Below are 12,707 nucleotides of genomic sequence, written 5' to 3'. Positions count from 1 at the left end.
AATCCTCGGAAAGGTAGCCGGCATCGTAACAGTCCATCCTACTTCCATCAGAGTAGCTGTGGCAGCATTTCTTGGGTTTTCATTCTTTCAGTCTACTTTTCTTCCTCTCTGATGTGTTTTCTTTTCCTCACTCTCTTTCCTTGAGTTCATCTATTTGTTTTCACCCATCCTCCGTAACTAATTTTAGTTGCAGTTGTGAGAAAGCAAAATCAAGTGACTGAGTGTTGCACTTCAATATTTACATGTTTTAAAACAAACAGAAGGGAGGACTTTTTTGGGAATGACTAAACAGTGAAATCCTTTGCTGCAGGATGTTGTGGAGGCCAATAGTATACATGCATTTAAAAAGGGATTAGACAGATCCCTGGAAAATAGACCTCACAGTGACTGTAAATGCAGTGGTACAGGTGTGACCTCCAGTTCAGCAAGTTCCTCAACTCTCTGGGGGCTGAACATAATGTAGCGGCACACACAGCTTTATGGTTGATTTGTTTCTTGTACTGTTTTCCCTGAACATTATCCCCTCTCTGCCTTCCTAGGGCTTGATATGAGGGCCTTTGGACCTTTTTTCTCACATCATCGCTGTGATGATGCTCAATATTAAATTATTCTAGCATTTCTCTTCACTGCTGAGAAATTCGTGTCTCCCACTTGTCCACTGAAGTCATAGGTAAATGACTAAAGCCATCTTGGATATACGATGAAGTCCTACATCCCTGTGACCGAGTCACAGCTATAAAGGACACAGTTCTCCAGTCAGGTATCAAGTGGAGGATGGCAGACATCCTAGTCCTTGTCTCCTCCCTGTCCCAGGAAAAACCCTCACTTGGGTCAAATAAAGGAGGTTTTTGGTAGTGTTGTGACACAATCCTTGACCAGTCTTCCCACAATTAGGTATGCAACCTAAAGAGATTGGAATGAGCTGCAGTTTTATAGTATGGCCGTTCTGTCCTTCCTTCTCTCAGCTCTAAAACAAGAAATTTCGTAAAGAACAGTTACTGGAAATGCCTATTTAAAATAAGAACATGTCTGTAAATAGTAGGATTAGTGCTTGCAAAATGAATACCCCGCTGTCTGTGGTGTCTGATATACATTTATGGAAACGATATGTTGGAAACTATAAAAATTACTCAGGTTAGAAAGTGTTACCTAAGTGGTCTGCATCTTCACAGTAGCTAAGCAAGGAGATATTTTGGTATCTGGGATACTTAACTGACATTTCCTTTTTTTTTGCTCAATTTTTGTTCTGAGTACTTAATATTATGATATTATGATGCCACATCATCTGTCAAGACTCCTCTGCCTAAAGGCAAGAACCTTTCCCTCTTATAAAAAGGGACAAGGAGACTGTTTCACCAAAAGAGGATAGAGCCATAATCACAGATTTCTGGAAGTCTAGGAGGGCCCTGGGGGACAGCTGAGGATATCAGTGTCCCATGTACATTTCTGTGCAGGCAGTGTTCACTACTAGACAGTGCAGTCCAGTGAATATATGTAGCATTAACAGCCTGTGGCCCTGGGTTGTTCTGTTAGCTTTATGTTTCTCTTCCATTGTTTGTTTCTGCAACCCATTTGCCCTTGGTCAGGAAGGGTTTTCAAAAATATTTGTTCAAACGTCACGAGCTTATTACCAATGTTATCCAATTATTTATGTAGAGGCTTTCATAATCCATTATTTTTACCGCAGAAGCTCATTGTATTTACATAGCAAGAAATTGAACTTGCCTGGCGAGTGCCATTTTAAATCAATTTATTTTAAATGATAGAAGCTTGCAGACATTCTAATTTTGGCTTAATAGCTTACTTGCATTCTTGATAAATGAGTTTCTGACTGTTTAAGCCAAAGAAAAACAAGCCATTTAAAATCTTGTTTAATTAAACTAGTTAAAAGTAATTTGGGCTAACCCAATAACGTTTGTACCTAACAGCCCTGGGACAATCAGAATGGTTCTTCTATTCCCTGTGCCAGTGATGGGTCCCTGGCTTACACACTTATACGTTCCTGTACTAATGTAACTGGCTGGAAAGTCAGGTTCTCTGTTTTGTGAAAACATCTTGACTGCTTCTTTGTGTCATGTCATACTTTTGTTTCTAGTGCTTGAATTATTTTTGGATTTCGTAATACTGAGTTTCATGTCACTGTATGGAAATTACAACAGTTGCTTCTGTCAAAAACCCACCTCAGACTCCACTGTACCTGCCTTTCTCCTTTAAGAAATTGAACCTAAATATGTGTCTGAGTGACAGCCTGAGTTTTGTATCTACACTGATATACAGGATGTAGTTTAAACCTAGGAATGTACACTAGGATGGAATCAGGAGAATTAATTTGCTGCAGAGGCATAGCTTGCTTTTAAGTCACCAGATTTGGCTGCTGTCAGTTTTTCTTTTGTTTGGCTGGTCTGGCTCTCTAATTGAGCAAGAGCTATATTTTTGGGCATAAACAAGTAGGAAAGGATCCCCATAGGGATCCGGGGGCATCTTCTCTCCTTATGTTCTCAGTCCAGCTCCCTCCAAACCTCCTTTTACCAGCTTCCCCACGAGTCCTTCCTTACACTTCTTGATGGAGGTACCCTGCTGCATGTCCTGCTCTTTCCTCTCCTCCGAAAGCAAGTAAATTTCATACACATACATTTCAACTCACATCTACTTGTGGAGATGCAGAGTGCTAAGGATGAGAAGTCCCTTCTGCCTCACTCAGTGTCGGCAGCACAACCCAACAACGTGTCATGGGAGAAGTGAAACCCTGCCTGCTCTACCAGCTGTTCTCATCTGGCGTTGCTCATTACTGATATAATCCAGGATAAATGCTAAGAACTGATTATTGATACTTTGAGGCTGCAGAACAGAAACATTGATTAAGCACTGGAAAATAAATCAAAGCAGCTTCCAGAAATCGGGGCAATGATTTGTAAGGAAACCAGTGTCCTGGCTGTGTCCTGTTATTGGAACAAAAAGAGACATGAGAGGGAAATATGTTTTATTTTTCAGTAACACAGGCAACAACAGCCTGCATTTGATAATGTTTTTAATTTAGCTTCCAAGATAGCATGCAAGTCCAGGAAGATTTGTTACCTAGTTTGAAACAATTAGTATGTTGTTCCTCTGTCATGTTTTATGAAGAAAGCGTGAGCTGAGCACAAAGATCCCCCTATTCTCTTCTCCAAGGCATGAGATAACTTAATAAAAATTTATTTTGGAAGAATTAACCTAGGAAATATTTTCATTCAAAACAAGTACAAATGTAAAGCATCATGGGATTAATCCTATCAAGACTGTAGGAAGGATTCCGAGATCTGACCTAGGGTGAAAATGAGTAGCTGAGTAAATCCAAATTGATACAATTTTGGTAGGTAAAGTTCAAATAGTCAGAGATGTCCCTTTATGACAAAAAAGGACATTTAGGACAAAAGAAGAGTGAATACATTTGGCCTGTGAATAAAAATATGTTCTACCCCATTGCTTAAAACTAAATCAAGAACATAACAACAAAATAAGCTGAGGGGACACTGAACAATTTCAGTTCCTTTGCTACAGCTAATACTGGAAACTCCACATTCCCACGCACAAGCTCCCCCACCCCTCTGCAATTATGAAGTCTGCTCGTGGCAGCATGTCATTCAACACCACAAAAAGCAAGTGGGGAATTAGTAACGCTAAAGCGACAGATGACAAAGCTGAAGAAGTTTACAAGTGTCTCTGAAACAGATCAGTCCTTTGATTGTACAAAGGCTACTGGTTCAATGGCCTTTGAGAGACCAACAGTTATTGTTGCGGGGCTTTTGAAATGGAGGGCTTTCTGCAGGATCCACTGGGTAATTACATACCTTGTATGGAACAAGTTATTGCAATTTAATCATAAAGAACTTGATCCTGCTCCCAATGATGTCAATAGGAAAACATCACTTACAACATGATTCCACAGTGTGGAAATGTTGTTTCACAAATGAGGACTGACCTCACCCTTTCATGTGTGGTTTTCTGAAGATTCTTGGGTTTAGGACTATAATATGTCTTTAGTTTATTACAAATGTTCACCAGAACGCATTCATTAAAAGTCTGGTGAATGACGTCCACCCAACGTCAGTATTTATTGTATTCTTTATTCCAAGAGGTGCTACTATTTTTTAGTAGATTGTGCCTGCTTCTTGAGAATGAACTTACAATTTCTGATCTGTTAAACCTTAAAGCTAAGAGAGCAGCTCTACAGGAGAAAAAAAAAAAAAAGAAAAAAAAAGAAAGAAAAAAGGCCAGTTTTAGGACACTATACACTGAGCAGTTGTGCATGTTGCGCAGGGGCACTCCTCGTGTCCCCACCTATAACAGTTTACAAGACAAATAATCATTACTTTCAGGATTAGTAGCACCGAATGGAAAATGTTTTTAAAATTGCAATTGCTCCATCCTGGACAGCATAACCCATACGTGCTTCAAAGGTTAAAGTGCAGTTATGTCCCAGGCTGTTTTATAAGCAGATGGGTAAATAAATACTACAAAGCAAAGCAATCTAGCAAAATTCAGTATAATGACCATACTTCAGGTGTTACCGAGCCTGTTAAAACAGGATATATTAAATAATGCATGAATGACTTTTAACAACCTTTTTGTATCCACATGAAACTGTCAATCAGCATTTAACCTCAAATATGTAACTGAAGTGTTTACAGTTGTTCCAGAATATTAAGCTGTTAGAGGTGACACTCACCCGCCTCCAGTCCCTTGTTCTGACCTCATCACAAAGGAATTGTTTTGAAAAGCTCCTCCCAAATTATGGTCATAACCCCAATGGTCAGACAGATGGTTTGCAGTAGTTAGGCAAAGAAGTCTGCCAGCAGTATTTTCACAAAATAAACCTTACTGTGTCTTCTGTAATTCAAACAGATCTGTGTCAACTTAGGGAGAAGGGCAGCTGGGAATCTTCTAGTTTCCTTACATTTTGTTTTGTCGTCTCATGAGTGGCTTGTATTTTCCATTGCAGAATTAATGTGTAGCCAAATAAAACATCGTGGACACAATTCTTAATCTTCACAAACCCAGATGAACGCTGTGAATGATGCTTAGCATTTCCAGCCTCCTGCTCTATGATATCATGTCCTTGTGTCATTTCTGAATAATCCCATTTTGTGCAGTAGTTTCATCTCATCTCTGTTGTTCTTCGTTTTTTTGCCACAGTCATTTCTTTTGGCCATCACCCTGCATTACTCTTTCAAATTTATTTTTCCATGGATAAAATCTCCTGGTTCTAAGGATAAGATAGCTGAGGACGTTTGAACTGTTCATGTTGCTTTTTGTGGGGGAAAAAACCGCAACAGCCTCAGTGAGTCATGTTTTCTCATACACTCCTAATAAGATGGAAACAACATACAGAGATACATCATTTGCCTAGAGAAGTGAGAAAACACTCTATTGAATGAAAACTTACATCTAAACCCCACTGGATTTGAAATTTCAGTCATTTGCAGTATTAGTATGTGCCAAAACAAAGTGGGTTCATCATTACTGTTCTGTCAGTGTCAAAATTATTAGTGCATTTGGAAAAAACCTAAAATTTCAGACTGTTAACAGCGACAGCTTTTGTTAGATACCTGAAACTTCCTTCACGTATTGCAGGTTGTCTTCGTCAGCTGGTGTAAAAGCTTCTGGGACTGTGGACTTGTGGCACTGGATGATGTATCGTTGAGCCTGGGAAGCTGCCAGGCTGCTGGTAAGACCATGTATACTTGTTGTCCAACAGCTCCTACCCTTTTTTAGTCAGAGTTCGTTGCATAACTTAATTTCCCAAGCCCATCCTACAGCTGCTTTCATCCCACTGTGGTTTCTTTTCTTTTTCCAACAAGTATTGCATAAATCCTATTTTTGCAGTAGCATACATACAGCGAGGACCAATTTTTTGTTCACAGGGGTACCAGCTAACTGCTCATTAACTTCACTGACTCTGGTTCAGTTGTATATTGGTGCACGTTCCTTTTGGGGCATTACAATTAAAAAAAACCCTCACCAATAGTCGAACTGAGGGGAAAGCGGTTTTAAAATGGCTTTTAGGAAACCAGGAATGGACCCAAAAGCACTATTTTCAAAACACAGCATTATTCTTTTTAGTCTGGAAGTACAGTTGTGCAGGGCCAAGACACAGTCCCTTATCTGAACTGCAGTTCTCTAATGAAGACGGATGAGTCCAGCTCTCCCTCCTGTAGTGGGAGGAACTGAATGTTTTTCAGCAAGGCTTCACCCTCTGACAGGAACATGCTAACCTCTCTGAACTCACCCAAACTCCCTCTTCTGGGGCTTTTTGAGGTTTGACAATGCAACGATTGTATCCTAATTTGGAAACCATTCTCATGAGATAGGCACAATCTATAATCGCATTCTTCTTTGGAATAAAGCCATGCCTTTGAAATGGTGATGAGGCTGATCTACTACGCCATTTATGTTCCCATGTAATAAGAACTTTTTAATGACCTCTTTTGATTGGATTTCTTGCATTTAGGCATCTGATCGTTACAGAACAGAGAGAAGTCACATGTATAAAACAAGATGCCATTTTTCTAAAGCATTTCGGACTGTTGTCTGTTTTGCTTTACTTAGTTCCTAAACAATTTGAAAAGGAACCAAAGGTGCAGAACTGATATTTGAGTATATAGTCATATGGGGACTTGTCACTGATGGCACCAAAAAAATGCCCCAAACGTGCCCCAGAGCGTGCAAGGCATCGAGGCTTCCTCCTTTCCAAAAGATGAAAGCAACTCAGTGTCTACTCCTGAACTACAAATTCAGGTTACAACAGAAAAGCTGATAGAAGCTTCCTGGCAAGCACCTGAATTGTCAACTTCCTCTCTTCTGCATCATCTAATAGAATTGAAATAATGAAAATACTCTAGTAATTGCAGCTCTGGGGTCTGTTGTATGTGGTATTAGAATCTGGTGCCAAGGGAACATAAAAGAGCTAAATGTGGCGTTTGATTTCAGATCACAGAAACTCCAGTCGCTGACAAGACTCATTTAATATGCATGTAATACATGCTGGAGCTCATTAAACTGCTTGGGGTGCCACAGTAGTGAAGAAAATTACACTGGTAGAGCCCATTGCAGAGAAGAGCTCTGATGAGATAATAACCTGTATGAGATGTTTTAAAGAATATTAGTACGTTAGTCAGCCAGACTAGGGCACAGATTTCCCCAAAGCTGTGAAGAAAATGAAATTAAATTTCTTACATCATTTTGAAGCTACTGTGACTACTGTAATTATTGCTAGGTAGATATAAGTGATTTAAGCAGGTGAGCGAATGCAATACATTTCTTGTGTAATCTCTCAATATATCCGTCTAATATACTTGCAGTTTTAAACAATGTCCTCTCCTTATAGATCTATTGCTGCCCAACCCCGGAGAGTGTACTTTTGAAAAGGATGAGTGCATGTTTACCCAGAAGAAGAGAGGTCGTGGGAGTTGGCACAGGAGGAGGGGTCCAACTCCCACTTCTTACACCGGGCCAAAAGGAGACCACACTACCGGGGTAGGTGAGTTGAGCTCCACACTGAACTTTCAGAACAGAGATTGATAGTTAATCAAAAATACTTTGAAATGATAACCTAGAACACAGAGGAAGTTTTTACTGCTCTGTTCAGAACAGTTATTAAGCAAATGAAGTAAACATGTTTCTTAAGGACCCATAGATGGTTTTGAGAATGCGATGCTTAATCTGAATTATCTGCAGTCCAAGTGGGTAGTTTGGTCTTCATGTCCCAAAGTAGCCCTTTCCTTTGGGAGAGAAAAGGACAGGGTGACTCTCCAGACCCTGCAGAAAAGCCTTCATCCAAACCTCTAGTTTACCTGAATATTCCCTGAAATAAAAGGCAAACAAGCAGTTGGGGGCTCTTTTGCATCACGACCTTTCTGTTCAAACTCAGAAGAAAATACAGGTAGTAAAAGAGGTCCCACAGACCTTTTCTATTGAAAAATCTGCTCCATAACCTCACTTGTGTAATTTGAAGTATTTAGGCAAGCGGGGCCCCCATTAGCATGAGCGAGCACACAGAAAACTGCATCAGAATTGCCCCCACACTGGGGGCAGCACCTGGTGACTTTTGGAAATGACGAACTGCTCACGTTCCTGCAGAAGAGGACCTCAGTAGCAACTCTACTGGCTTCAGTGTGATGGATGAAACTGCCCTAAGGCTTGTGAATGTTAAATGCTCACATAGATTTGAAAAGGTTTTTGGGGTCTTTGGATTTGCCTTCCTTCACAGCAGTTAGCGTTCTTTCAACAAGTTATAAAGTCAGTTGCAGACAAGTTGGCCTATTCACAGTAGCCATCTATCCAGTCTGTCAAAAAATTTAGCTGGATGACAAAAGCAGTTGGCCTGCTCAAAAGGCTCACCAAAAGCTATTATTATTCTGTCAACTGTGATTGAGTGTAAAGCATGCGAAGCAGTATCAAGGATAGTTATTTCAGCTGTGCATATGAAGTCTTGCTCTATGCAAGCTTAATTCAAATTACTCTGGAAAACAGTTTTGTTTCTAGTTAACAAAATAACAAATGCTTCTAGTTAATGAAATGTCAAATGTTTTGTCTTGTTTCTGATCTCTTTATCTAAAAAGATGGCTTTGTGCATGTTCAGCAAAATCTCCCTTTCCTATCTCCTGGTAGAATTTCTGTAATAGCCGCGTCCTGAGCAAGGTATGGCAATTGACTAGAGAGATGTAAATTCATGGTGTGGGGGACTGGATGGCCAAAATCCTACATAGCGAATTCAGAACGCAGATGGGAATGTTTCTCCTTGGCTTGAAATTTCATATCACCAAGAAATTATGTTCTTCCATTGTTAATTCTAAACAGTACTGATTCTGGGTAGAAATATGAAGAGCCTTCAGAGATAAGTAAGTTTTAAAGCTTAAAACTTCTCTTATGTGTTATGAAATAAAAACGTGAAACTTACAGATCTGACCATATTCTGACCAGGTCTATTGGCTAAGTTATCTCAGTGGAAAATGCAGGCTATCTACAAATCAAGAATGTTTTCCCAATAATGGTACCTTTGTACCATGGAATGATTTTCAAAAGGGAATTTTGAAATTCTTGTCCCTTTTCTTCAAAAATAAGATGACATTAGAGTGAATTAGATGACATACTGTCTGTAAGTCTTTGTTACCTGTGCTGTCCAGTTCTGCATGAGCTAAACATGTGATCCCCAGCTTTAAAATAAGTGAGAATTTTTCCAAATGGTTTTTAAAGTTCAAAAAAGAATTTTTATTTTTAAACGTAGGTGAAACTCTTGGAGAGGCATCTGTAGGCCATCTCTGTATTGTCTGGCAGACCCTTCTTTTTTTACAAAATATAATTATAGAATCATAGAATCGTTTGGGTTGGAAGGGACCTGAAAGATCATCTAGTTCCAACCCCCCTGCCATGGGCAGGGACACCTCCCACTCGACCAGGCTGCTCAAAGCCCCATCCAGCCTGGCCTTGAACACTTCCAGGGATGGGGCATTGACAACTTCTCTGGGCAACCTGTTCCAGTGCCTCACCACCCTCACCATAAAGATTTTCTTCCTAATATCCGATATAAATTTCCCTTCTTTCACTCTAAAACTGTTAGCCCTCGTCCTATTGCTATACTCCCTCATAAAGAGTCCCTCCCCAGCTTTCCTGTAGGCCCCCTTTAGGTACTGGAAGGCCACTATAAGGTCTCCTCGGAGCCTTCTTTTTTCCAGGCTGAACAACCCCAACTCTCTCAGCCTTTCTGCGTAGCAGAGGTGCTCCAGACCTCTGATCATCTTCGTGGCCTTCCTCTGGACCCGTTCCAACAGGTCCATGTCCTCCCTCTGCTGAGGACCCCAGAGCTGGACGCAGTACTCCAGGTGGGGTCTCACTGGAGCAGAGCAGAGGGGCAGAATCAGCTCCCTCGACCTGCTGGCCACGCTTCTTTTGAGGCGGCCCAGGATGCAGTTGGCTTTCTGGGCTGCGAGCACATGTTGCTGCTCATGTTGAGCTTCTCATCAATCAACACCCCCACATCCTTCTCCTCAGGGCTGCTCTCAATCCGTTCTCTGCCCAGCCGGTATCTGTGCTTGCAATTACCATGACCCAGGTGCAGGACCTTGCGCTTGGCCTGGTTGAACTTCATGAGGTTTGCACAGACCCACGTCTAAAGCTTGTCCATGTCCCTCTGGATGGCATCCCTTCCCTCCAGCGTGTCGACCGTGCCACACAGCTTGGTGTCTTGGTGTCATCAGCAAACATGCTGAGGGTGCACTCAATCCCACTGTCCATCTCGCCAAGAATCCAATAATCCAAAAGGACATCACATTAAAGTTACTGGCTATTTTGGTAGGTAACCAAACTCCGTAAAAGGATTCAACATTCATCTTTGTTTGATGCTTTTTCCCCCCTGATTGTTCCCTAGATAATATATTTTATTCTTCCTCTTTCAAATACTCTATATCCCTGCTCTCGTGTTTCCAAGGCCAATAACCAGCAGGAGCAGCATTTAAGAGTTTCTTGCTCAAGAAAGGGAATGGGCTGTTAGCACAATTTTCTTCACTTCTAAGGCAGAAACTGACTTTGGACCTATTTTCAGTTTATGTAGAACACTAAATATTCTGAGATCTGAGGCTGATAGCTTGACTTTAGAAGTGCTGAAGCAAGATAATCTTTTAAGCCTGGCCTTTGACAACAATGTTCATTCTTTATTTCACACATCTCTTTCTTTGCACAGAGATGTGCTGAGAAATGCGTGGATTTGAATTCACAAAACCAAGAGCTGATCTAGTGTTTCCAACAAGTTTATAATATGATTCAAGCTTTAGAACTAAAGGCAAGTTATTTTATTATATTGTAGTATGAGCTGTAGGTTTTGATTTTTTACTCAAGGAGCTTTAAAGCACAGTGAACATCAAAATCCTCACAATGGCTTGCACTAGGTTTGGTATAAACAGCCTCGGGAATTCTCCAACACACTGTACAGAATTATCTTTTCTTTACAGACCTACAGCTGTAGGTAATCTTCATTTTCACCCTCTCTACTGCTGCTCGCCATCAAACTACAACCCCGGTTAGAAGGGATGTCTTCAGCATGGGTTTGTGTAGATAATAGGACTCTTGAGTACCAGGAAAGACACCCCCAGCTGCTCTTGCCGCTCTCAGCTTTTGTCCTGCCTCACTGATCCTTAGGAATCCTCTCTCCCCCTGAGGGCAGTCTCACCACCAGGACTTGTGGTGGCAGAAGGGCAGCTTGTTTTCTCCAACACCACAAAAAGGGAGCAGTGGGGCAGCATGAAGAGCTGCTGCAAAACCTGAGTTCACTGCCTGCTAGTGAAGCGTACATCTCAAGACACAGAACAGCTGCCATATGTGGCCGATGGGACGTGGGGATGCTCCTCAGTCTTATGATACACCTCAGTTTGCTCCAGTTGGAAATAACTGAATGATGCGGGGGGGGGAAGAGGGGGGATTAATTTGCCTGCCACCAATTAATGACTAATTTTTCCACAGAATCAGAGTTCATGACAATCTTTCATTCATTCATGGATGCTAGAGAGTCTAGTTTTCCTCACTTGTGTCTTCACATCTTGATCACAGAAAGATAAATATTATTGATGTCCTATGTGATTTAAAAGAGGTATTTCAATTAATTTTCTTTGTTAATAGCATCAGCTCCAACCACTGCCTGAATGGTACCCTCAAATGTACATGCAGTGAATTCCAATTAATCTGCCACTGTCAGAGTGCATTCCTGGTTTAAGAACGGCTATGATTTTTTTTCTTACTTTGTATTCCTTTCAGTTGCTATGTATTTCATCAGATATAAACAGTTTTTTAAGTGTTCTTATATTAGCATTCACAACTGTTACCATTATTACACTACACAATTACTAAAATATCACAAATACTACAACTCACAAATACAACAGTCCATGGCATAAAAATCTTCATCAAAATAGTTTCAGTCATAGTTTTATATGTAAGGAGTATGTTAAGTGTAATTAACATGCTGAGAAAACATATTCTACTCTGCTAATATTTGCTTGTGTATCTTTTTAAGGATACTACATGTATATAGAGGCATCCAACATGGTCTATGGACAGAGAGCATACCTAGTTTCAAGATCACTAAGAGGAACGTCTGGAAAACAGTGCTTGACATTTTTCTATCACATGTACGGAGGTGGGACTGGATTATTAAGTGTTTATCTGAAAAAGGAAGGTGATGAAGAAGAGATTCCCTTGTGGAGGAGGACAGGGGAACAAAGCATCTCATGGCTAAGGGGACTGATAGAATATGAAAGTGATAGAAACTACCAGGTAAGAAAAAAAAAACAAAAAGCAGACAAAGTGGAATGCTGAACTGAATTATGTGCTAGAATCCAAGGTTTAGGTTGTATAAAAAAAATGAAAATCTTAAAAGGTAGATAGCGTTGAATGGGCACCTTGACAAGCTGAAGTAATGTGTAATTTCTTACAAATTAAGGTAGGGAGGGAATTACTAAAGACATCAATAGGTCGCAAGTATGAAAATAGTTCATTAAGTCAAAAGTATTTTTTTAAAGTATTTAAATGTGGTTTTCCCATCATGTCTTGTCAGAAGTGGTAGTTTTTATTTAGATCCCTTGTGCAATTTCTTTTCCTTTCAGCTGTCTAAAGCTGTGTCTCGATTTGACATGACCACTAAGCTGTGATAAAACGGCTTCTTCTTGCAGGGTGGTCTTTCT

The 12,707-nt window shown here is 40.5% G+C and overlaps 1 protein-coding gene across 2 annotated transcripts in view; it reads left to right on the top strand.

Moving 5' to 3' along the window:
• The window catches only part of MAMDC2 (MAM domain containing 2), a 64,972-nt gene that overhangs the window by 50,206 nt on the left and 2,059 nt on the right, over nucleotides 1-12,707 (top strand). The window contains exons 10-12 of one of the 2 annotated variants that reach the window (XM_054186787.1): nucleotides 5,611-5,704; nucleotides 7,364-7,516; nucleotides 12,041-12,300. In XM_054186787.1, the coding sequence (XP_054042762.1) occupies nucleotides 5,611-5,704; nucleotides 7,364-7,516; nucleotides 12,041-12,300 (507 nt within the window). Of the gene's footprint in view, nucleotides 1-5,610; nucleotides 5,705-7,363; nucleotides 7,517-12,040; nucleotides 12,301-12,707 lie in introns of those variants that run through there. The other variant, XM_054186788.1, reaches the window with a different exon arrangement.

This window comes from Rissa tridactyla, chromosome Z (assembly GCF_028500815.1).
Source record: "Rissa tridactyla isolate bRisTri1 chromosome Z, bRisTri1.patW.cur.20221130, whole genome shotgun sequence".
In the NCBI taxonomy this organism is placed as follows: Eukaryota; Metazoa; Chordata; class Aves; order Charadriiformes; family Laridae; genus Rissa; species Rissa tridactyla.
This window is presented reverse-complemented; position numbering and strand designations above follow the sequence as displayed.